At 25.9% G+C, this 27,285-nt stretch overlaps 1 protein-coding gene across 1 annotated transcript; it reads right to left on the reverse strand.

Moving 5' to 3' along the window:
- Positions 1-1,297: 1,297 nt before the first annotated feature.
- Positions 1,298-25,768, reverse strand: LOC129988914 (ATP-dependent RNA helicase SUV3 homolog, mitochondrial-like). The gene is made up of 15 exons (XM_056097203.1): positions 25,388-25,768; positions 22,871-22,948; positions 22,645-22,752; positions 21,211-21,325; positions 20,496-20,664; positions 19,893-20,004; positions 18,050-18,219; positions 15,916-15,967; positions 15,198-15,326; positions 12,658-12,751; positions 10,083-10,383; positions 7,647-7,826; positions 5,236-5,384; positions 3,743-3,918; positions 1,298-1,693 (listed from the first exon to the last, which is right to left on the reverse strand). The coding sequence occupies exons 1-15, from the start codon at positions 25,650-25,652 to the stop codon at positions 1,449-1,451; spliced, it is 2,343 nt and encodes a 780-aa protein (XP_055953178.1). The 5' UTR covers positions 25,653-25,768; the 3' UTR covers positions 1,298-1,448.
- Positions 25,769-27,285: the final 1,517 nt, after the last annotated feature.

Raw genomic sequence — 27,285 nt, forward strand, 5'->3', positions numbered from 1 at the left:
ATATCAGCTAATTAAAATGGAAAGGTCATGTTTTCTATTGGATTGTTAAAATAATTTCTTATTTTCTTGAATAAAATTATCAAAAACTCTGAATTCGAGATTTTGGCGAATCTCCAAGGTTTTAGATAACCCTTAGTTCGAAAAACACTTAAGAAATGTTTATCTCTGACAAAGAAAACGTTTTGAGTTAAAAGATGAAAATTTTGGCATTCGGTCTTAACACTAAATTTAGATTTCTATGTAATTTTGAGAAAGACCCATCCAGTATTACTGTTTGAAGATAGATGAAATTCGGTATCCATATATAACATTCACAGTGTAAACTCTTGTCAAATTTTGAGCCAAATCCAACAAACGTCTGCCTATTTGTGCTTTCAGAAATATGTAAATGTGATATATTTAAATCGGTAAGTTTTTTGAGTATGTGATTTTATGATTTGTTTTCAGTTTAGTTAAAAGAAACATGTCTTAAACACAAATTCAACTTTTGGATTCTATTAACGGTATGCAAGAGATCACATGATAGATTCAGAATAGTAACCTTTAGCGAGATTTTTGTAACTATTATTCGCCGATGTCATACAAGGCATTCTCTGGCATAATTTTACTACAGAGTATACAAGAAAGTTTTGGGGAACTACTCACACTGGTTTTTCATTTACAGAGACAGTGGGCTTTGAAAACAGCAAAAATGGACAATATGAAGTTTTATCATTTCCTCACCAAAATAAATGTTTATCTTATAAAACTATTTTTATTGAAATATATTGTTCAATAGAATGAATATTTCAAAGACCTAGAGAAAATATTTAATTGCTTCGCTCAAAATGATATTGTAATTAGATTTAAATATCTTTAAAATGTTCCAGGTATCTTAATTTTTGAAGAAATTAAATAAAATAGATAATAAAGATTTTGGTTAAACATTGAAAGAAAATAGGGTATGCATTTTATATTTCGCGTTTTTTTTAGATAGTTAAAAGTCAATTTTAGTTCCAAAAAAACCATAAAATTCTTATGAAAATTCAATAAGTGTGTATAAAAATATTTCTAAAAAATCAGCATTTAATTGGAATTATAAAATATTTTTTTCAAATATATTTAAATAAAAAAAAATTTATGTACCTTTTAATTTTTAAAAAAATAATTTGACCTATTTATATTTTAATACATATGCATAAAAAATTTAATAACTCTTAAGTGAATAATTTGCAAAAATGCCTAATGGTCCACTGTCCCCTTATTGCGTAAATGAATAAACCAGTCAAGTAACTAAATGATAATAAAAGAAACTGTATAACTAAAAAGTATTAAATTTATTACTGTTTGGCAAAATATGAGTCAGGAAACATTCATCACTTCATTTCAGATCTAAATTATTTTTAAAAATCACACTGGAAAATGTCTGCAATAAAATATTTTATAAGCTCTTAATGTACAATTCTAGATTATTTCTTTTTATTCCTTCTTGTCTGAACTTTTGAAAATTTTTTTGACCTCAATGGATTAAAAGGGCTTTGACTTTCTTCTAAAGATTGTTCCCATTCTTTCTGGAGTGTCCTTAACATTTCAGGAGTTAGTAGACCTTGGCTTAAAAGTTCTTGAGTTAATCGACCTTTACTGAAACTGTTACTGTTTTTTCCAAATTTCATGATATCGTCTGGATCGAAGTCATCTGCACTATCAAGTGAACCTGCGGAAAAAAGAAAATTGCTTCAATAAAGGTACTGAAATTGCAAACAGCATTTTTCAATTTCATACCAAACTGCATTTAACATATGAAGAAAATTTTTAATTGGTGGTTTTGGAAAATATATTTGCTAATTTTTACTGGCTACGGATTAACTTGGCTATTTTCAAATTACATCAAGGTCACCAAGCTCTATTATAAATAAGATTTAATAATTGGCCGCAATTTGTATTTTTTGTGATGATTTATCACAGGCCCCATAAAAATAAACAAATGCATATATTTTTATAGAAACTAATATTGTCGTGATGGTCAAGTGGTGCAATCATCATGTTCTAGATTTAATTAAGCTTTGCAAACATAAGGTGCCCAATAATTAATTTCCAACTCGTTTGAGATATACATATATTTTCAATTGAAAAAAATGCTCTTAAATATGTTGTTTAAGTGCAGAAGTGTTGGAACTTCATTTAAAATTTTACTAATTAAAAAATATACTGCTATATATGACTGAAAGGGCCGGAGAACTATTTAAAAATTTAGATTTCGTAATCTTTTCAGCAGTACATTTATTTATTCAAATAATATATACTTGTTTAATATCATTTATCGCATTAAATAGAAGAATAAAGTCCATCTCTAACAGTTTAGAAATAGGTTATAAGTTTAAAAGGACACTCACTATATATTATTTGAATAAATAAATGAATACATTTTTGCACCATTTCATTTGCAATAGATTTATTCTTTCAACCTTCACAAGAAGATGTTCCCTGAAGGCTTTTTAACATATTTGAAGTTTTTTGTTCTTCAGGCTTTGGTACAAATGTCATCTGTTTTATTACAGTGCATGCACCCCCTTTATTTTAATGTTGATTAATTGTTTGATAATTTTTTCTGTAATTCCACTTACAGTGATGTGGTTCCACATACAGTTTTCTGTAATTCCAGATCAGTGACCTATTAATTAATTGAAACAGAAAGAAAGGGGGTGGGAGACTCAACAAGATATTATATTATTTTTATTTATTATGAATGATAATTGCTTGAATAAAATAATAAAAATTGTTAATCTATAAAATTTATACAGACAGTAAAATTATTTCTTTTTCAAATTTTATCATGACTAATTTTTGAAATGTAATGAAAGAAAGCATGACATCATAATCAACATGAGCTCAATAAGAAAGCAAGGTGTTTTCTGAGTAAAATGAAATAATTTTCACTAAACTTGCAACACAAATGAAATTTGTTTTCTATTCTGACAGTCATAATACTGCAGATCCCTGCAATATTAAAAATAAATTTTATTTTAAAGATGTATCCCTAAAGCTTTTTAAATTAGAATCAATTCAATATAACAATGATATATCAAAATCTAGATTCTGTTTATTTTTTTTCTACTATCTGCTTAAATTTGAGGAATAAATTTCTTAAGTTGGTTATTCATGGATTAATTGAAAATGTCCTTAGATAATGATGGAGACATCATGCATATTTTTCAATATATCTTCAATAATATGTGATTTATAGAGCCTTCTTCGATACCACACTGACAAGTCAAACTTTTGTCAAAGAAAATACACTGTGTCAAGTATATATTTGGTTAAGATAAAAAATCATCTTCAATTCGTTTAATATCATCAATGATAGAACAAAAATAATGTTATTTTTTTCCTATTTGTATAGTTTTTATAGCTTGTATTTTAATCTTTAATCTGTGAAGTATTATAATAACAGAACTTCGTAATTTTTACTTATGGCACAACCCTTTTTCCAAACTTACAAAAAAACCATCCATAAGTTTATCAAATATTAGGTACTAACATCTGCTATCTAATAACAAATTTAGTTATCACTTAAGGGAAGCAAGGTTTGACAGTTGTATCATCAAACTAAGACTAACCATACTTTTTATTCCTAATTATATTTGTTTCTTGGATGAAGAAAATGTGATTTAACTCTTTTGAATACATATCAATATATACTCATTTAAATTTGGTTTAAAAATGAATATTGAAATGCTTTTTACAAAATAAAAATAAAAATTACTTTTATATCTACGATTGGAAGTTTTATATTCTACATGGTCTTCAACATCATCTGCTGCTTCTTCAGCTTTCAGGAGATGAGTAATATTAAATACACCTTGCTGGATAATTTCATCTAATTGACGCTGAATTTTGCGCACTGCCTGCACATCTGGAAACAGGTCTGGAAACCGATAGCTGAAAAAGAATTTAAATTGTTATTAAATTAAACACAAATATAATATGCATAACATTATAATAGAATTTACTATGATCAAAATACAGAGTGTCATACTAAAGGCATCCAAAAATACTGAGCTTGCCTTACATGATTATTTATGAATTTCAGTCGCATTAATAAGTACAACTATTCTTGATTCTTTTCAGATAAAATTAAATTTAATGTGAATACAAACTAATGGGTTTACAGATTTTCAAAGGGTAATCTAATTTTCTTTTATCAATCAATTCAAATCAGTTGTTGCAGACATACATGATTTCAAAGTCATTTACAGAATTATGTCTGGGAATCTGGAAGACTTAATAATGATGTCTATAAAATAAGTGAAAATAAGCTTGTCTGCTATAAAGAGCAGCTCAAAACAGCTGTAGATAATGCGCATATATGATTTTGATTTAAAAAAAAGAAAAAACAAAAACAGGATCAATTTTTTACTGAAGGTGCAAAACTTCCCATGGTTGATCTTACTATTTAAATTTATTTTTGGATAATTTTCATTTTAATTTGGAAATAGTCCATAAAATTAACAATTAAAAATAGTGTCAATATTCATTTCATCTCCTTCAAAGTAATTCTTTCAAACTGTAGTGTACTAAAAACAAATTATTTCATTCCTCAGAAAGCATTTAATGATCATTTTATTGACCCTATTTATGATTTACAGTGAATTCTCTTATATTGGATTAAAAACTGTAATCAGAAAGGAAATTGTACAGATGGAAATGAGACAAAATCACATCTATATTGTTAGGTAAATCTGCAGAATATGGTGCCATATTTTTGAAACCATATTCAGGAACAATAATAGCTCTGTGAGAAGGCACAAAGTAATAGAATTACATATATCTCAACATAGGTTGTCTTTATTTTACATAAACTATTTCAGAGAATCGATGCAAAATATTTCTATAATATTTCTTGTTAGTAATTTAATCTAAAGGTATAAATGCTCAATGCATAGTAATGAAGAATCCTTTCTGAAACGCTAACTAATTTTGTTGCCATTTATGGTCTGTGTATTTTCAATAGGCGGTTCAAGATAACATTTTCTACCTTGTTATTGGTTGTCTGACCTTGAACCGCCTATAAAAAATACACAACTATAAAGCCTTTTCACATGTAAATTTAGAATAAGAAAATATTATTGATAGGTATTAAAGTGTATTTGTAGCAGTCATATGTAATAGACAATATTTTAAATGAACAATTTAAAATACTGTTTGGTCACAGGAACATTACAGAATTAAGTAATTTGATTTCATAGAAAAACATACCTTAACCAAAGATATAAATCCAGAACGTCAAATACAGCTTCTTGGTGCACCAATTGTACAATATTTTGTGGAGGTGAAAAGGGCCAGCCAATTATTTTACACAGCTTAGTGGATGTCATAGGTTCATTTAAACTGTATTGCTTGGCAAACTGTTTGACAAGAAAATATTTTATGTATTTATTAAAATGGAATTACAACATTTAATACAAAATAAAGCAAAACTCGCATTTAAAAAGATATAATTTTGTTATAGTTAAGTTATTAAAATAAATATTACAATCATATAACTAAAATCTTTTAAACTGTTATTGTTAAAAATTATATACTCTAGAGGCACTTCATTCTGAAAAAAAAATAAGGCAATTAATGTAAATGAAAAGAAAAAAGAAAGAAAAAAGAAAGAAAGAAACATGTTTTACATAATTCAGGATTGAATAGAAAAAAACTCCACAAACTTCAATACAGTACCCTAAATATTACACAAGAGCAGACAATATGATGGATTATGACTTCCGAGGTTAAATCTTGACATCGGTTTACTTTATTAATGATGAGTTACTTTACACATTAAATTTAATCATTTTTAAAAAGGGAAAATAATTTTCAATATGGATTCACTAAAATAGGATGACAATTCTACATGTAGTAAAAATTATTCGCTAAAATTTTCATCTTCCTTTACATTTTTATTAAATCAAATAAATACAAATTTAAAAAAAATTTAATATGGATTATTTTATTGCTATTAAAAAGGAAATTGTTATAATTCTGACCAATTTACTGTTAATCAGGACTGTTGTAATGAATTGAAAATAACTGGTCACTTTAAACATATGGTCAAAGTTGGTAAGGGGTAATGATGCCCCTATACCAAAACAAACCAAAAAATTAATTGCAGCTTACTAATTTAATTTAATATATTTTCAAGTAAATTTAAGAATACAAATATTTATCTTAAAAAATAATGATTACCTAGGATTAAAAAAATAGTATTTAAATTGGATTAAAATATTTTTCATTAAATTTTCTTTAATTATTGATGTATAAAATATAATTCCTGAATTTCTTTTATTTTTAACACATTTGCAATTATAATTAAATAATGATGAAATTTTATATTTGTTGTGAGAGAAGGAAGTCTGAAGAGCAGAGGGCAATTTTATGCAATAGACAAGTGCTCTAGTGCTGTGGCATCTTGAGGTGGTTGCTTTGCAACGAAACAAACCCTGCATGTGGATTCTATCCATTTCAAAACAATATGGAAGATTAAAGAATAATTATCAATTCCAAAGCCCTGTTATAATGACACAAATTATCAGTTTCTGCATAATTTTTTAATGAAAAAGCATAACATAGAAATAAATTTTTCTTAGATGTTTCCCTCTTTCACAAATAAATAAATCTTATGAAAGGATAATATTTTAAATACAAATATCTGCAAATATTATACACACATTCCTTGCATTACTGAGTACAGTTATTATACAAATGCAATGATAACAAAAAGAAAGAAAGAAAAAAACACACACCCTAGAATGTGTTCATGAGTGAAAATTTTCATTCTAATTTAAATAAATTATTTATGTGACTTTTACATAATTTCTAGGAATTATTGGAAATATTCACGTCAATTATCAAAATTATTTAATTTTTTTTCTAAAATCCTCTATTACTAGATAAAGACACAACAAATATAGCAGGATTACAAATACAACAAGCAAAAAGTAAGAAATACTAATGTAAATAATTGTAACAATGAAATTATATAAGAAATACTGACAATGCTCTTCATGATAATATTTGATAAATTATGCTAACATTTCTAATAATAGATGTTATGATTTATCCATAAATATTTTTACGTTATATAACCGATAAAGCAGATAAATGAATAAAATCTGTAAGCTATATAATGCTGAATACAAAAGTATTCCAATTTCATTAAAATTAATAACAAATGCACAAAAAAGTAAGACATGATAATAAAAAATGAAAACCTTATAAATAACAAATGTCCAAGATTCATTTCATGAACTTTAAATGTACAGAATTTAATAAAAGTTACAAGGCTATTTTAATCTTTTTGTGCATTTTTCTTTCTTTCCTTTTTTTTTTTTTTGAAAAATCTGGCTGTGATTAATTAATAAGATTTTAGAAACAATTAGATAATATTAAATGCTGCTATTTCCATAAACTGAAAATGAAATTAAGTTTGAGAAAAATTGTTTTAAGAAATTTTATGTTGGATTTATCAATCTAAACAAACGTTTCCCAAAACAGAGTACAACTGAAATACGAGCTAAATTATTGCTATTAATATAGTCATAATATTTTTATATCAATTTCAAACAAGAATTAAAAAAAGTAAGAAATTAAATAATTGCATAAGAAAAGTTATGAAAAATATTTACCTTTGTAAACATTGAGCAAACAAAAGGCTGTCGCTTATTGATGGGGGCACAACAAAATACATAACGTGCCCTTAAAGGCAACGAAATATGCTGAATCATGTCAGCAAGGAACTTAAATCCTTCTGTATCACACATGAAATATGACGATGTATCCATTATACACAAACTTATAAAGATATCCTGCATGCAAAAGAACAATCCTCATTTAGATAAAAGGCATAATATTAATAAAAGAAACATAGTATATTTTTAAATTTACAATTTCAGAATAACAAAAGCAATTTCTTTTTATTCCATTTTACTTAACAAAATTATAAGCTCTCGACACCATTTCTATTACTAAAAAAGTAAACTGAAAAGTTTCACAATGTATTTCAATTTATTATGAAAAAATAAAAGCAGTATAGAATTAGTGTTACAATTTTAAAAAAAAAGAAACTTTTTTAAATCTAAAAAATGTTTAATAATATATCAATGGTGTATGCATATATTGTACATAAAGTACATGTTCAGAAAAAATTTGAAAAAATTGTTTAAAAGCTAAAAATCTGCAGTGCAATCTCACTTAAAGAGTTATACTAATGCCAGATTAGAAAGAATAGTTTTGTTAAAGTTAATAGGCTTAATGAAAATATTTTACAGGGTTATAATAATATATAAATAATTTATTAATTTGAAAATGAAAGTTATAAATTTACAAATTACAAATTCATAATGCAACAACAACATCAACAACAACAACAACAAAAAAAAACATTGATGTCTCTAATGTATTTGTCAACAGTTTAAAATCAAACGATGTTAGTAGTTTTCATGCTACATCAATATTTGCAATTCTACTGATTTTTAATAGAATTTAATTTTTAAGAACTATCAAAGATGTTTAACATTAATTTTTAAAATTTCTATACATTTCATTAACTTTACAATTTTTACAAGATACGAATAATAAAACTATAAGTATTCATTTCCCATAGAAAGGAATAACATTCATTGGTGATTGCAACCTTCCTCAAAAATTACCTCAGACCAAAAAAAAAAAAAAAAAAAAAATCTAAATATTTATACAGGTTTATACAAGCATATACGAATAATGATGAAATTTGTAGTGATCACATAACATGCATGTATATATATATAATTAAAAATAGATTTATGTAATTATTTGAGGATCATTGCTTTAACATAAAAAAATTATAAATGAGCTTACTTTTTTGGAAAAGAGGATTGGAAATTGTCTATATATTACTAGAAATTGAAATTGTAGGAAGATAGGTGAGAAATTCTAATATGTACAACTTTCAAGTATTATCTATAGGAAATGGAGACCAAGAAAAAAAAAGTTGCTAGCAAGGAGAGAATTGTTGAATATTTTTATTCAAAAAATTGTTTAATTGTTCAAAACATCAAAATTTCTAATAATCATTACCAGTATAATCTTAAGTTTCCAAAATTGAAAAACATCAATGTTTCAGAATAGTTTACATTCTGTTATATTGCTCATGTTAATTTATTTGATCAAGGATTATGTCCCGAATTAAATTTCAGCATAATAAACCATTCATATACTAATCCCAAAATCCAAGAGGGAGTGGTCTTCCCAAAACTTTCTCGCACATACTCTAATAAACTTGACATGCCCGAGAGCATAATACAAGCGACAATACAGAAAGTGCAATAGTTGCAAAATATTTTTTGGTGTGAATTTAGCATTTTTACTGAATCTTAGGGGAGTTATTTTGCGATCAATCTCTGACATGCATTAATAATACACTAAAGTTGAATTGTGCTTTGTACATTGTTTTCAGAAGAGATTGGAGCAAACACTTGATACAAAACTGCCAATGTAATCACAAAATCCCATATCAAATTTGATATATTTATGTCATTGCATTTTTGAATCGTGTTGAGTTTGTAATAGCATTTGCATATTTCTGAAAGTACAGATTGACAGACAATCAACTCATAGTTGGACTTGGATCAACATTTGTCAGGTAAATGATAAACCTGTGTATGTACCCAATTTTATCTATCTAGCTCTCTATGTTATGTAATTATCGTGTTAACTTATATTCGAATCGCCGGACCAAAGGATTTCCTCTGAACAGATCTTACTCAAAATTTGATAGAAATCTGAAAATTTGGTGTAATGACTGTAAACCAAATTTCAACCATTTTTGTCATAGACAATGAGACCGATGGACATTTTCTAGAAATGTGTTTTCTGAACTTGGGTAGGTCTAAAATGTGGAAATTGATCAAAATATCGAGTTCCAGTTTTTTGACAATTACTTTCTCTCTGTAGTATGCATATGAGAAAGTAATAAGGAATGGATGTTAAATTTGAAAAAGTCAGGCTACATTCTACTTTTTTTTTTTTATCTCAACCACAATCACCATTGAATATTATAGGTACGAAATAAATAACAAACTCACTATGAGATTGGAAAGAGTTGCGTGGGGTAAATGATAAGCAAACAACTCCACTTGATCTGCAGTGGGATGCAATCCAGCCTTTTCTAACGTCTCAACATCTTTAGACATGATGCTCTTCAAAATGGCGAGGTCTTCATTACGAAACGTTGTAACGAAACCTTCCGAAAACTGAGTATTGAAACGACCAGCTCGGCCTCCGATCTGGAGAGCTTGAGATGGAGATATCGTATCGATTTCTTTCTCACCCTTTTCGTTTATGACTGGCTTCATGAGAGAGTAGAAAATTATTCGACGGATGCTCCTAGAAAAAGAATAAAATACAAGAAAGTCATTAAAAAAACATCATAATCATACTTCCTTAAGGAAATTTAATGCAGTAATATTTCAGATAAACCTTTTTTTGGTGAAAATAACTCACTATAAGCCTTCCTGTTCATCTGAATAATCTATATCTATACTTATAATAAAGCTCAATGTGTGTGTGTGTGTGTTAGCGCTCTACAGGCCAGGTCATTTGACATACAGCTATCAAATTTGGTACATGTATACCTTAGAGGTCGGGAATGTGCATCTCTGGACCCTTTTTTTGAAATTTTAATTATTAATTAAAAACTAACTTTCCCGCCAAAAAAATCTTCCATTTTCCCCACCGCCAACTTTTCCGCCAAAAAAAAAAAATCTTCCATTTTCCCCACCGCCAAATGAGTAAAGCTTCAGTTTCTTTTTTCTCCCAACAGTAATGAGGCTAGGGTTAACATTTTTCGGCGGATTATTTTAAACGATTCTGTTTATTTTCTTAATGTTTTATGCATTTAAAATTAAACATTGTTAATTAATCCATTTTTCATATTCATTCTGAAGTACTTTTGAATTAAAATAACACAGAATAAAGGAAATTAAAAATGTATAATCTGCATAGCGTTACCCCAACTGGCGTAGAAAAATTCACGCATTTGCGTTACCTAACTGGCGAAGAAAATTCACGCATGCGCATTGTTCTGATTGTTGTCATGACATCCACTTTCAACGGATGATTTAAATTATTTTTAGGTTAGTTGCATGCTTTTGTAATTAAATTGTATTTATGTTAGTTATATATTTTTTTGTATATGCTTATAGTTTTAAGTACATCGTTTTTAAAGTAGTTTTTTTAAACCTGTTTTAGACCGATTATTTTAAACGATTCATTTTATTTTCTTAGTGTTTAATGCATTTAAAATGAAACATTGTTCATTAATCGATCTGTTCATGATGAATCTGAGAAAATTTTGTTGACAAATTCTTGAGATATTACATAAATTAAGAAAGATATTCTTTAGTGCCCATAAAGTTTAAACGCTCAGTGACTCTATTATCAGTAATCATATTATTAAAAAAATGCTTTGTTTCAGTACAAAATATTATTATATTAATTGCAGATTAATCATTTACACTTTAATTTAAAGTATAAATTCTACGAGGGGTAACAGAAAATTAGAGAGATACATATCACGTTATGACTGAAGGCCTTTATAATATTATGAGTGAATTATATGACTATCAAAATGTGAAGTTTTAAAATATTTTGCTGAAGAATCTATTAAAGTTGGAATTGCATAAAATATTTAATTATTAAAATTTTAACGAACATTAAGATTGGCGAACCGGCTGGTCGCCAAAGGCGGCTAGTAAATAATAAAATAAAATTTTAAAAGGGAAATACCAGAAGTAAAAACGTTTGATATTTTTTTGGGGAAAAAAACACTAAAAAAGAATTGATAAACAAAATCCAGAAACTGCTAGCTTATAAGTATGAATGTCCATCGCATATATTTCTCCAAATTCAGAAGTAAACTCTTTGCCACACATGCTAGTTTATTAATATTCTTGGTTTTTTTTTTAAATTTTTATTTATCGTTATTTGGTTTTTCAAAACTTTACTTGTATCTTATTTTATTCAAAATTTATAGTTTTGTGTAACATGTGATGGAGGCTGTGTTACTTATGTTCCATTACCATTTTCTTTTTTCTTTCTCTTTTTTTAAATTCTCTTCTCTATCTTCTTATCTATCATATCAACACATGTCTTTATATCTTTTAGGGGAAAAAATGTTTCTTTACCACTAAATTCTAAATCTGTTATCAGTGTTAAATGAGTTTATTCTGATTAATGCTGTTGTTGGCACATGCTATACAATCAATAAAATACTATTAGAGATATGCATCATATATTGAGAATTCCTATTTTACAATTAAAAATGAAATTCCCTAGCTTATCCCCTCTTTATAACATACTAACTTCAAAGCCAATAATGCAATATTTATATACTTATATAAGAAACTAAATACAAATCCATCATATATAAAGTTTTCAAAATTTTTTAGAAACTTACACACATTAAGACAAATTTTCTTAAAATATATAAAATATAGTGGTAAAAGTATGTATTCTAATGCTACTGCTTCAAATATGCAAGCAATTCTACGAAGCATTTCATATTTTAAGATTAACAACTCTTTTTTCATAGATAAACATATTAATGCAGCAAATTTAGCACAAAGATGGAATATGATAGAGATTATTTAATGAACTTACAAATTCAAGCCCATTCCAATAGCATCTGTAGCAACTAAAATTTTGCATGGATGGTTAGGATCATTAAATTTTTTTGCTTGTGCAAGTTTAGTACCTAAATGAAAATGAAAATTATGCTTATGTGGTTAAAAATATTACAAATTATTCACAATATAAAGGAAGTTATTCCAAAGCAGATCAAATAATTTGAACTGGTTATAAAAATATTTTAAATTATTATGTCATTATATATTTTAGAACAATTATATCTATTATTTGTTGATTAAAAGCATTCAATTACACAAGAAAGAATAAGTAGCATTTGTAAAATAAGAAATGTACTAAAACTTATTAAATTAGAAATGTAATAAATATCATTAGTTCAATTATACTTAAAAACCCTTCCTTAAGTAATTACTTTAAATAATTAATTTAAGGCACTTTAATTAGCAATAACTCTTTACTAGATTTTAAAATATATTTTCATGATAATTATTATTAATTTTGAGTACAAAATATTTCAAATCCAAAAATTAAATTATTTCATTAATTTAAGTATAATTTATTTCAATATTGTTATCACATTCAGAGAAAGAATCTATGTTAGATACTTTTTTTTTGTATCATTTATTCTACAGGTATTATTTTCTCTAAAATTAACATTTTTCTGTTTATAACACTGCATCATTTATAGTTACATTGCACCTTGACAATTTCATCTGTATACATTAATGATATCACAAGTGTTTTCAATCTTGAAATTTGTACTGATTTAGAAATTTTGACACTATATAATCTAAGTTACATAAACTCTGAGAATGTTAAAGAATAACTACTTTGGCTATAAATTAATAGGAAATTATCTTCAATTAACTAATAATTAATAAGCCACTTTGAAACATATTCAGTAAGTAGGCTGTTCAGATAAATTACATTGAAAATAATATGCATTTCATCAAAAAGAAGAAAAACAAATTCCTCCAAAGTTACTGAATAAAAACCAGTTATTTTAAATCAATAACTTTTAACAGAAAGATTTTGAAATGGATAAATTATTATTTTTTTACAAGGTGCGGCAAAAAAAAAAAAATAAAAAAAAAAAATCGGGCAAAATTATTATATCATAGAATAGAAGTTAATTTATTTCTTTTTTATTTTTTTTTTGTCTACCATTTCCATTATAACATATTTCATAACACATCTTTTAGTTTACATATTTTTTTTTTTTTTGGCTTTTTTACAATGCTAATGCTATTTTAGAGTTGTTTAAGCAAGGAAAACGATAGTATGAAGTCGTTCATTTGCTTACTGTGCCTTGGCAAACAGTGTCTGATGCAATCTATCGTTTCAAAGAGCTTGGCAATAATGGTCTAAGTCCAGTAAGTGTATACCGTGTGGTGAATAGGGAGTTCAATGAAATTCGAGGGTTTCCAAGAGAAAGATCGCTCGTGAACTGGGAATAAGAGACCGATCAGTGCAATGAATGGCAAAAACAGAGCTTGGACTAAAGCCTTATAAGTTCCCAAAAGTTCAGCTTCTCACTAAAGAAAACAAACTCATGCGGCTCCAAAAACTTCTGAGAAGAGTCGCAAGTCAGCGCTGGGAGAGATTTCTTTGCATTAATGAGAAGCTCTTTAACGTCCAAAAACTCATAACTGCTAGAACTACAGGATCTAATCTGTAGACGCTCTAAGCATTTCAGCAATTGTTGAACATCGCAAAAATCCAAAGTCGGTCATGGTCTAGGACGGAATTTGCGCAAGCGGTAAAACATCTCTGGTTCTTGTGTAAGGAGCGTTAAAATAAATTAAAAATTGTACCAACGGGATAATTCTAGAAGCTGTTATATTTCCGTGGGCCAAAACGCACTTTGGCAATGTAAAGTGGGAGTTTCAACAAGACTCCGCACCAGCTAAAAAGGCTAAAAAGACAAAAGAGTGGTGCAAGACGCATTTCCCTGACGTGGTATTTATCTGGAGAAGGGCACAGTACTCGCCGAATCTCAATCTCATGATTACAGTGTATGGACCATTTTGAGTCAAGGGCTTACACTAAAGACATAAAAACTTGGACTCTCTAAAGCAATGGCTTCGGCCGGAATGGAATAGATTAAAGGTAGAAGACTTGCGGCCCATTGCTGAAATTTTCAATAAGCGTTTGCGCCTCTGCACCGTTTCAAAAGGCGGCCACTTTGGAACAAATGAAATTTATTTATTAGTAAAAGTCTACTCTTATTATTATTTGTTATATTTTTTAAATTTATTTATTTTTAATCAAGTTATATTAAAAATTTTTTGTCCGGGTTTTTCTGCCGCACCCTGTATATACAAATGAATTTTTGAAATCAAGAATATTTTAATTATGGAACTTACTTTAGTGATTAGATAGATTATTATCTGAAAAAAAATTATCACAGAAATGTGATAATTTTTTCAATGAAAGTCTCTATTAATAGATTATTTAGCAGATTAAAATGATAGAAACTAATTTTTATCAATAATGAATCAAAACTTTAATAACTACAATGCATATTCATAGTTAAGTTCACACAATAATTTTACCTGGAGGTAATCCACCATAAATTACAGCACATTCAAAGCCTCTCTTTTCAAGTTCTAAACTTACAGTAAATATGTCATTTTTACTGAAGCAAACTATACAATCGCCAGGTTGAATATTACTCAAATCCACTGCAAATTAAAAAGAAAGAAAGGGAAATTTAAGTACAAATAAAAAAATACAGAACCAAATTCAATCCATAAGAAATCTATCAAAAGGATTTCTGATTAAGAAAATAAGAATATAAAATCAAAGTACAGGATACAGTGAAAAATATTTTCAAGTGTTGCTTGATGACAGTTGCAGCTCCCACTTTACTATAAAATTTTAAAATTATGCCAAATTCCGATTATGATTTCATTTGTGGGCAATTTTAGCTGGAAATATTTTCAATTTTTGGCAAATTATCATGGGATATTTAAATATCAACTAATACTTTAAAAATGTTGGTATATATGAAGAAACAAGTTAGCAGATATTCTATTTTGTGATCTAATAAATTAGAACTTTTCAAAATTCTATTTTCTTTTAACAAATTCTATTTTGTGACATAACAAACAATTTAACACTATATCAAATAGTTCAAAAAGACTTTGGGTCAGAAAGTGATTAAATATTAGTTTGTAATAAAATGTTGTTAAATTATGATATTTTAAAAAATATAAGCTGTATACAAATTTAGAAATTTTTTAAATTGATCATATTGGCATTATAACTTACTTAATGCATTGTTTTCTATGGTTAAAGAAGTCAACCTCTCATATTTTCTGACCTGTAAAGGATTTATTAATATAACAAATTATTCAGTTGAAGTTTAGAGCAGCTTTTACATTTAAGAAATATTAAAAGTAAATAGAGTAATCAGTGAAATAAAACAAAAATCAGATTTAAAAACTATTTTTTAATATAGTTTCCCAACCAGGTCTGTCACATTCTTTTGGCATCTAGCCAGCTTTTGTTTTATATCAGCATGAATAATAATTAGTTTTTTATTATGTAAGCTTTTCCTTTTATCTCCAATTGTTTAACAAGTTGCATATGGATAGTATTGGGTTATTTCCTTTTTCTATTCAGCAACTTTTCTTCTTTCTTCTTTGGCAAGCGTTTTTCTCCTTCCTCTTACCAGATCAGTACTTCTTTCAATCCAGTTTTAATGATTTGTTGGAAGTTATTGCTAACTTTCTTTCAACATTATTATTATTTTGTATTTACCATTGCATTTTTCTGGAAGTGCGGATTGCAGTGTTTTCAGAGTCAAATTTTATCAATCTTATGAACAATTATTCTACAGTATTTCTAATATCACTTGCCCTTTTTGTATTAATTTAGTCATTTGATTGTTCATGTAATCATATTTATTTCTCAGTATTTATGTTTGACAAATTTCATTATTTTATGGTTCAATTTTTTGTTTCAAACCAGTGTAATGATTGGTTTCTTCCTTTTAAACTTATTTTAATATTTAGTTTTGAGTGTTCAGGAACATTATGAATAGAAAAGATCTTACTGTAAGGAAACAAAATTATTAACGTTATTAAATATTTACACCTAAAGTATACTATAAATAACAACTTTTTTTTAAAAAAAATTCTTAAGCACTTTGACAAAGAGCATGTGATTTTCACCTACAAATTTCGTTAGTTAATCTATGACAATCATATCTAAGCCTGTCTAGACCAGCACATTTTCTAGTAATTAAATAACCATTTTAACAAAAAAAAAAAAAAAAAAAAGCTATTTTTCATCTTTTTTTTTTTTTTTTTTTTTTTAAACTTTGTTGATGAAACATGAAAATAAACTGCTAAGGAAGGAATTAAAATATAAATATAGTTAAATTTCTCCAAACACATACTTTGAATCATCAATTCTATGACTGACTTCTTTTAAAATTTGCCATTTGAATTTTATTCAACTTCTTAAGCCACAGAATCACAACAAACTGTATTTTTGACAAACTCAGAAATTTTAAAGAGAACCTTGACATAGCTGCCTTTTAATATTACTTATATAGCCTTTTCTTTTTGTAAAGGTGTTTAAACACACTCTTGTGTTGTTATACACACTCTTTAACTTACTGTACATCCACTAACATGTCTTTATTCTTGTAAATTGAAAATAGATCTCATAATAATACATTTAACTATTATAAAAATATGAAAAAAGGATCAAACCATATTGTGACAGTGAAAAAAATGAAGCATTTCTAGTTGAGAAAACAAATATTTTTAAACACAGCAGAAAGTATTTAAAATTTCCTATTTATTTTAATAACTTGTAAATTTTATTTGGAAATTCATTAATAAAAATTTTTGTATAGTAACCATATTTCTAATATTAATATTCTTTGCAATTTAATTGAACAAAGGACTGAGTTTATCTCCATTCACATTCATTAAATTCATAGCAAGTCATATTACTTGCATACTAATTTCAAGAATATCTTTACTTTTCAAAAAATTTATTATTTTTTTCTTCCATTTGTCAATTTTTTCAAAAAATAACAACAGAATTATATTTTGCAGCTGTAATACAAAGGAAAAATACTTAATGTTTAGAACAAATGTATAGATAATTAATGAAATAAAAGTTTAATTAGCAACTATTATTAAATCTCTTATTAACAGAAAAATCCAGTTCTTATATTTTTTAAGTTTATGATTTTATTATAGAAATACTGAAACATGTATTTTCTCAGAGAGATTTGTAAAATTCTTGTACAATATGAGCAAATATAAATAAATAAAGAGAATTATTTAATTCTAATAAAAAGACAAGGCATATATTTGAAACATCCTTCAAAATGTAATTGTAATTTAGGAATAGCAAAAATTTATGACATTATATTTTTACTAACCTCAAGCTCTTCCCCACAAGAGTTAGCAATTTCTCTTACAAGATCAATAGCTGCAGCTTCCCCACATATATGTATCTCATCGGCACAAAGTCCTAGAAGAGCCCTTGTCCAAGCCCAACCTCTTCCAGGATCTTTAATCATTTGGATTTCATCTATCACAGCTACTTCATCTAAAAAGGGAATTATAATAATAATAATAATAAATAGATTCTAGGTTCAATTTTTAAATGAGGAACTGTAAAAACATAAAAAATATATTCTCATTTATAGGGTTTGTTGAAACAAGAATTTTTCATAACCCTTTGAAACATAATAAGTTTTTTTTTTAAAATCAAAGTATTTGTTTCAGCATGACAGTACTAATTATTAAAAGTTAATGTAGATTTAAGCAAGCATTTAATACAATAAAACAATCATTTTCAAACAAAAGATAATTACAAGATTTGTATAAAAAAATTGTGTTTTTATTTGTTTATTAAAGGAAAAGATGTTTATATCTTAAAATAAAAAACATGAAAAAAAAAGCTATTCAACTGCAGCCAATTTTCTTTTATCAAAGAAATGGAAAATGTATCGCACTACTAAAATTAATTAAAAGGCACAAATTTCTTCCTTAATTATAATTATTTATACTTATCCATGAAATTTTGAAAATTTGTAGATATAAATTGAAATTATCTAAAAACGGATTATTATATTCATTGCATTACAAAAATTTTTGTGCATTTTGTTCATAATTTAAAACTTTTTTCAAAATTAATTCAATATAAAGAAACAATTTCTAATCAAATATAAAATAAAATAAACATAGTAATAAATAAAATATTGAATAATAAATACTTTGATGGAATTTTTCACAAAAATATTGTACCAAGATTTATGAATAAGGTTTTATTTGTGCAAAAAGTCAAATAAAATACTTAAAAGGGTTAGCATGAGACATAGTTTCTCAAATAAACTTATAAATAAGCTTAAATATTAAAAAAAAATGTTATTTAAATAAGCCTTTTAGATAGCCTGAAATGCTATTTAAAAAACATTGATGAAGATGACAGATTTAAATGTTTTCATTTAATATGATGAACAAAATATTGAATATAAATAAAGAAGTTTTATTCAAAATGTTTCAATAATAAATATAAAATGTAAATGCAATTCTAAAACAAGAAAAATTATCAAAATTTTTTTTAGTTCCTAATAGCCATTGTTCAAATCATACTGCAATTTGTTACAAAATTCTGTATTTTCAAGTATAATTTGACCCCCCCCCTTTTTTTTGTATGTTGATGAATATCAAATCATAAAACAGTTATACAACACCTTTTTTTTTTGTCAAATGCAGCTATATGCACTTAATTTCTCTTTTAAAATTTATTTGTATGAAACTATCTTTTAGCTTTTATAATTTTATTTAAAATTCTTCCAAAGTCAAACAAATGATTTATCCAAAATTTCACAATTTTATTATCCTTACATTTAGCAAACAAATTAACTTGTGCATTTTAACAATTTAAAAATGATTATCATATATTCTAAAATATTGAATTATATGTCAAACAATATTGTTTATCATATTTTAGACAAAACAGCACCAAATCTAGTTTTAACAAAAAATTGGTTCTGGAAAGAGATCTGTAACAGAAATGTTTCTACTATTTTTATATTCCATCAGACAATATTCAATCCGAATATTTTTGCTATAATGAAAAAAATATTAAAGAATTATATTTTCTATTGTCTCCTATCACAAAATGTAAAATAAGTTTTAAAATTTTTTTTGTACATAACATAAATCTACATAAAACTGCACAAAAACATTTTTAAAAAAATTAAGCAAACATACATTTGTTTTCGACTGATACCATCTCAATAGTGCAAGCTACATGATTTGCTGGGGTATTATCTGGCAAAACTATTTGTCTTTCTTCACCAGTAACTAAATCACATGGTGTACCCTAAATAGTGTCAAAGAATCATAATTAAAAAATATATATAGTTTTAAACTAACAAACAAATGATCCAAAAAAAAATATTTAAAATTTAACATAGTTATTGGAAAATAAGAATAAACACAAAAGTTTCGATTTCAAAAGAATTCTATATTGTTTTCACTATAACATATATATCTTTCTTTCTCTCTCTCTCTCTCTACATATATAGATAGATAGACAGAAAGAGAATAAGGGAAACAGAAAGATTAAATAGTAGTAAAACTTATAATAATTTAATATCAGTTTTATTTAAGTCAGCAGGCAGAAGAGTTGGAAGGGAGCATATAGCTCATATATATAATAAAATACCTTTATATTATTCTTTTTTATGACTATATATTTGTATAACTTACATCTTATTAATATCAAATAAATTTGTTTAAAGTTGAAAATAGATGCAATTTTATAAAATGAAATAAAAATATTTTAATAATAGAATATCAATATATACTAACCTTTTCATTTGTTTTATTAAAAACCTCTACTGATAAAAGTTTCAAAGGACCACAGTAAACTCCACTCTTAGAAGTCATAAATCTTTCTAAAGCTCTATATGTTTTTCCACTATTTGTAGGACCAGCATGAAATACTAATTTTCTATTGATTGTACGGGCATTTGGATACCTGGAAAGATTTATTAAGCTTATTCTACATACAAATAATATATAACATGCAAGCTACTTACTGCAATAGTATACATTCTCGAAATTAATCTAAAATCCAAATCAAAAGGTAGGAATGATGAAATTAAGCTAAATATGCTAAACAGACTGTTTTTATTTCAAAAATTAAAAATTTAATTCAATTAAAAATTTAATTTCAAAATTTAAATTTTATTTCAAAATTTAAATTTTATTTCAAAATAAATGCACATGGATATTGTCCATAATAATCAATTCAATAACTGGTGTAAAAAATAACACTTTTATTTAAAGGAAACACTAAGAAGAAGTTTTTGCAAGTAATGGAATACATATATAAATCTCGGAAAAAGAAAGAAGATACAGTTGGCTTGTGCATCGCATGATTAATTCGTTTGCACACGCACACAGCTTAAACTGCGACATCATCTTGATGAAAGATGGAATTAATTGCAGGGTGCAATTAAAGATGCATTAAAAGTACTGTAAATTAATACAATAAAAAGAAAAATATAAATAATATTGTTACCAATTAGAAGGTTGTCGTAGATCACTAATTTTCTTCAATTCTTCCATGCATTCTAAATGAGGAAAAATTTGCTTGGCATGATCGAGAAAATATGGCAGAATGTCTGTGACATGACCTAAAACATTAAAAATTAAATATTATAATAAAATCAAACTAACTTTATTATTTTATTTCAAAATTACTCATAGAAATTAAATCTTGTAAAAAATCATGAAAATAATTCAAATATATTTTTAAAAAATTCCCTAAGACTTGAATAAATTCGTCAATATATCAGTACTCTAACACTCATTATTATTTTTTTTTTTTTAAATTTTGGCTTTATTTTATTTTTCATCTCCATATATTTTTCTTTTTTAAACACAAAGTAAATTCATTTTTGGTATCTGGTTGTCTTCACAAATAATTTAATGAAAACTTTAATAAATTAAATGCATAGCCTTGAAAAAGATGGCTTTTTCTTCCGAGATGGAAGGGAGCATGAAGTGAAATAATTAGGGTATTCTTTTGATAACACAATAACAAATTTGTGAGTTTAAAAAATAAGGTAGTCTTTCATAATTTAATGATCAAGTTATAAATAGTGAATTTAGTTTTGATTGAATAATTTATAAATGAATCAAGAACAAGATTTCCCCAGCTATATTTAGTTCAAAATAATTTATCACACCTATATTTGGGATTTACCTCTCAAATTATTCTTGACAGAGTATTAACAGCTTTTATTCATCTATTTTCATTTAAAACTGGACTTTCAGAATAGGATAATGTTTTCTTATTAAAATGCAAATACATATTCAGCATTTGAATAATATAATACTGGAAATGAAAGAATAGTATAATTTGTACTCTTTTCCATTTTATTTTAATGATTCTTTCTTTGACAGTCTAATTTTGCATATATGAATATTCATATCCTTAATTAATTAATATGAAACAAAAAGTCAGATACACATAATTTAAATACAATGTCTTATCTCAAAATCAATCTCTTCAGCATTTTAGCCCATTAGTTTAGAAAATTCTGAAGGATCTGAGAGTTTTCAGTTTTTAATAACCCAAAATTCTTTTAACCAACTTTATTTAGAATTGTGATTTACAATTAAGATCAAAGAAAGCACAATTCATTTATTAGTAGTATTAATTTATCACCAAGATTTTAAAATTATGATATAGGCAATAAATTCATAAAAATTAATAACTATTTTTAATAATTTATTATGTTTGTTTTAGCTTCATGAGCTCCAAGGATTAAGATTAAAAAAGTAAGAGAAAGATGCTTTAAGTAAATGATTTTTTAAAAAATTGTAATGTTAATATATGATTACATATCAATGAATCCATGCTATTTTTTTAAATAAAAATGAAATAAAAAACTAAAGGTAGCATGGTAAAAAAATGAAACATGATTCCCTAATAATAAAAAAATAATACCTGCTCCCTGCAAAATATCACTTAAAGCTATATGCAGATCCACAGGTAAATGCTCTGACTCCATACAAAAATTCCTAAAACTAATAGCTGCTCTATGAAACAATTTAGCTGCAAATAAATGAAAACATTCATTACACATATAATGAATGAAAATATATATATTGGAAACATATAAATTTATTAAAAAAAAACTATGATGTAAATTTATAAATCATGCACAACTTACAATCTAATCCATTCTCAGCAGCTACTATAGTGACTTCAGGCTGTTTATAAAACTTATTTATAAGTTTTAAAATGTCATCTGAAATGAAGCAAGTTAAAAATGGTTTAAAAAATTAATGCATCTAATGAGCATATTTTTTTTTTATAGTAAGAGAAAATATAATTCATACAATGCATTATTAGCTGCAACTTCCATTTTAGGCTGAAACATTGCCACCTTAACTTGCACTTTAATTTTGCCTTAGTTATTTTGCTTTGAAATATAATTTGCAATATTTCTCACCAATATTCAAATATGCTTTTAATATTGCTTTTTAATAAAAAGGATATAAATAGAGGAAAATATTTTAGTTTTAATAAATACATAATTCTGTAAACAATAAAAACCCAACTTCCATTTATTTTTCAAAATTAAAAAAAAAAAAAAATCTGTATACATGGCAAAGAGTTTAAGGTAAGATTTGATACTATATAATGGTCAATAGAGAAGATTAAAGATTTGTAATATAATACAATAAAGACATTATGCACATGTTTTTAAATTAAAATATCAACATTAACAACATTTTTTAAAATTAAAATATCTCAGTTCCCAATTTAAAACTAAAACAAATACAAAATTCTATACATAATAAACAAATACATAAAAGAAAATTATCAGCAGACTTGAATCATATGTAAGAGTCATTAATTTGGCAATAGTACTGTTTAAAATTTCATGGTCTATAGTTAATTATGTCTTATTTCAAATAATCATTCCTGGAATTCAAACATAAAAGACACTAATAAAAAAAAATCAATCTACATAAGTTAATATGTGATAAATATTAGTTATATTTTATTCAAATTTGATATTTTGAAATTTTATTATTACTATTGCATGCAATGAACATACAAATTGATGTAGCAGCACAATTTTGATTTAAAAAATTATGTAGTTTATTTTCAATAAAAAAAATTGTGTTTTATTGAAAATACCTAAAAGTGAATAATAATAAAACATTTTCAAATACAGTTCAATATTTAAATTATTTGATTTCATTCCATTTCCCATTTTTATGTTTGGTATATAATGCAAGTTTTCAAATAAACTAAATTTATTAGGTACACAAAATGCCTTGATAGTGCATTACAGCAAGAATTTTTGACAAACTGAGGGCCTCAGCTAAGAGATCTATTACTTTGGGTCTTAGTAGAATGAAGACATATTTTAGCTGTCATGGATGGATCTTGACACATATAATTTCAAATTAGAGAAATTACAAATTCAAGAAAGAGGATAAAAATAAATAAAGTATGTAAAAATAAATAAAATATGTATGATTTTGAATTAGCACTTTGTGATATAAGTAAAATTTCATGAAATATTCATGTCCAAATAGAAACACTATCCAGTAACAAATATAATGCACACCAAAAGCTTGACATAAGGAAATATTACAAATGATTCTTTTGTTCAAATAATATATAATAATATAAATGAAAAATACTGGAATAAATTTAAAAATATTATTAAAGTTATTTCTTCATGAAAAAAGAGCAAATACTTTTTATTTTAACTCGTTGGATAAAAGTAGCTATATTCCTTTATTCTTATCAATAAATTATTAATCTTAAATTTATTCTAATAAAATTAATTGATTTAAACCACCTTGGATAAAGAAATTTAAAAAAAAAATAAAATACCATGCAGTTTATTAATAGAAATAATCGATGTATTCTAGTCATTATTTCTTAGGATTAGAATCACAATGCCTTTTTCTTTGATCTTGATTATATATATCACTAGTTTTCTCCCACAAATAATCAATTTTACTCAACGATATTTACTCTCTTCTTCTTCTTTTTATTTAAAACACAACCCCTGAGCATAAGTGTCCATATATTTTCAAATTAAAGGAAAACAGAATAAAAAAAATTAATGTATAACCATATTCCTTAAATAATATAACTGCTATTTTTTTTAAGGTGCTAGCAAAACAACTATAGAAATAAATAAGAGAATAATGTAATAAATAAAGCTGTTTAATTTGAAAATTTAAATAACTGGAAAATGAGCATTTATATCCAATGTCAAATTGAACAGTTTAATTGATGTCAAAAGAACTGTTTTATCAATTTAATTCAGTCTAATAAGTATACCATTGCATAAAATTATTTTATTTTGAAGACACTTCATGGAATTGAGTGATAAATTATTAAACTAAATTACTTGAATTCATGATTAGCAAAACTTTTTTGTTATCAAATGGCAAAAACAGTACATATCATTTGAAATTGTAGGCATCCTTTCTAATATGCTCCTTTTTTTCATATCTGTGTTACGAACTCATTTGTATTCAGCTAACAAAATCCCCCCATAATTTTACGCAAATACAACATGGTAAAACGAATATATAAAAGTTTATATATTTATCTGAAAAAAAGAATCCAAAAGTATATGTACCAGAAATTATTTTAATGTGCATCACAGAAAATGACAAATAAAGTAATTAATTCTTTGACATAACAAAATCACCTTTATTAATTTTTGTGGATAGTTCTTCACCGACATTTATGTCGTCGACACTATTAGCTGGTGTAAGAGGAACAGGAATTACAATAGAAGATATATCATCTTTCCCTGATTTCCAGCGTAATTGATGTGTGTTTGAAATCGGTGAGATGATACCACAGAATTTACTACTCAACAGTTTATTGGAAATATTAGTTCGAAGATTAGGTTGTTGTGTACTTAGACGTGTAATACATTTCATGTATGAACGATAGCCTGAAGTTCGCATATTGAATAATTTTAGATATCTGATTATTAATTCTCAATGTGGCTTGAACTTAACTTTTCGCATTACCCACGGCACAAAAATCGCATGCTTATTAGTAAACAAATGGACGAGTGTCTTTTGTTGCCATTCAGATGGAAGTAATTTTCTGAAATAGAAAAAAATATATATAATGAGCTTAGTGAGTAACATAAAAAAATTAAAGATAACAAATTTATATATTTATTTCAAAAAGCATTTTCACTCCAAATTTATAGTTATGAACATGAAACTTAATCTCTAAACGTCTAATTTCTATATAATTAGCTGGTTTTATTTCATGCACAATTATCAAAACTTGACGAGTGTGGATTACCTACAATCAATAGATTGGAATCTATCTGAAGACGGAAACCTAAAAAATAAATACAACTTTCAGAACATTAGAGCGTAGAAAACTATATGAAGTACTATTTGTTTCAGGATCATGAGACTATCACTTTTCAGTGACTATACTTCATTAAGGGATGGTGAAAAGAATGATGAAGAGAATTCATCCTGTTACTAAATATAAACCTCTTTTCCTTTCATTTTCCCTCTAATTCCTTTTTCGACTAAATAAATGCCGTCAAACGCATACGAAAAATCGCAGAGAGTTTTCGAATAAGAGAATGAGCAGTAATTAATTTAATTTTTTAATAAAATAAATCTACTGATTTTTCTACTAGATGTTCTGTTTTAAAATTAGGCAAAGATAACTGAGGAGGGATTGCATCATTTGAACCCTGATCAGATGCCAAAATCCCTCTCCAAATTTCAAAACCCTTGTAACGTAAGGCTTTTTATTTTTAAGGGATTTATGCAAAACCTACTTGCAAGAATTTACCTTTAAATGGGACATTAAACTAGTAATTTTTAAACTGAAAGTGCTCTCAGAATTCGAGCCAAAAATGCCATCATTGTCACATTTAGAAAGACAAACAAGATTACAGAACTAGCCGATATCAGATTCTGGTTTGTCATTGTCAAAAAAAAAAAAAAAAAAAAAAAAAAATGATGATCTTTTTGGTCAAAAGCTTATGGTTCAGAAAAAAAAATTTCACCTGTTGAAATTCAGGCGTTTAAGAAACGCTCTACTCCATATTACTATAGAAATATTTATTTTAGTTCCCAATCTTTAATAGTTTATGAATAGATTGTTTAGTATTAGCGTCTGAAATAATATTAATAAATATAAATAATATCTGAAATATAAATTAATAAAATCAATTTTCTTAAAATTTGGTTATTTTATGATTACGTATAGAAAAAAAAAACATTATATATCATTTTTTACTGATTTCTCGGATCAAGCTTATTTTGGAAAAAGTATTTTATTGCAAAATTATCTGTAATTTAATCATTGTCCTCTGGGTCTCTGAAGGATATTGTCGAATGTTTGACATTATTTCTTAAAAACATTTTTCAGAAAGAAAACTTTAAAAAAAAAATTCGTTTAAAAATGAATTGTAATATTATTCAGATATGAATTTTTAAATGATTGTTCGATTTGTTTCAATGGATTTGTATCTTTTTATTAACGTTATAAGAATTCTTTTAGTAATTGTGAGAAGTATTCGAATAATGATATTGGTAGATTTTATATAGTTCCAATGAA

The sequence above is a fragment of the Argiope bruennichi genome, chromosome 10, assembly GCF_947563725.1.
Source record: "Argiope bruennichi chromosome 10, qqArgBrue1.1, whole genome shotgun sequence".
NCBI classification, from domain to species: Eukaryota; Metazoa; Arthropoda; class Arachnida; order Araneae; family Araneidae; genus Argiope; species Argiope bruennichi.

Excerpts from the sequence above, each read along its gene's own strand:
- LOC129988914 (XM_056097203.1), bottom strand. The coding sequence starts at position 25,652 with ATGCGAACTTCAGGCTATCGTTCATACATGAAATGTATTACACGTCTA. Across the intron at positions 12,752-15,197 it reads TTATGGTGGATTACCTCCAG|GTACTAAACTTGCACAAGCA; the intron begins GTAAAATTATTG and ends ATTTTCATTTAG. Across the intron at positions 3,919-5,235 it reads GATTTATATCTTTGGTTAAG|CTATCGGTTTCCAGACCTGT; the intron begins GTATGTTTTTCT and ends ATTCTTTTTCAG.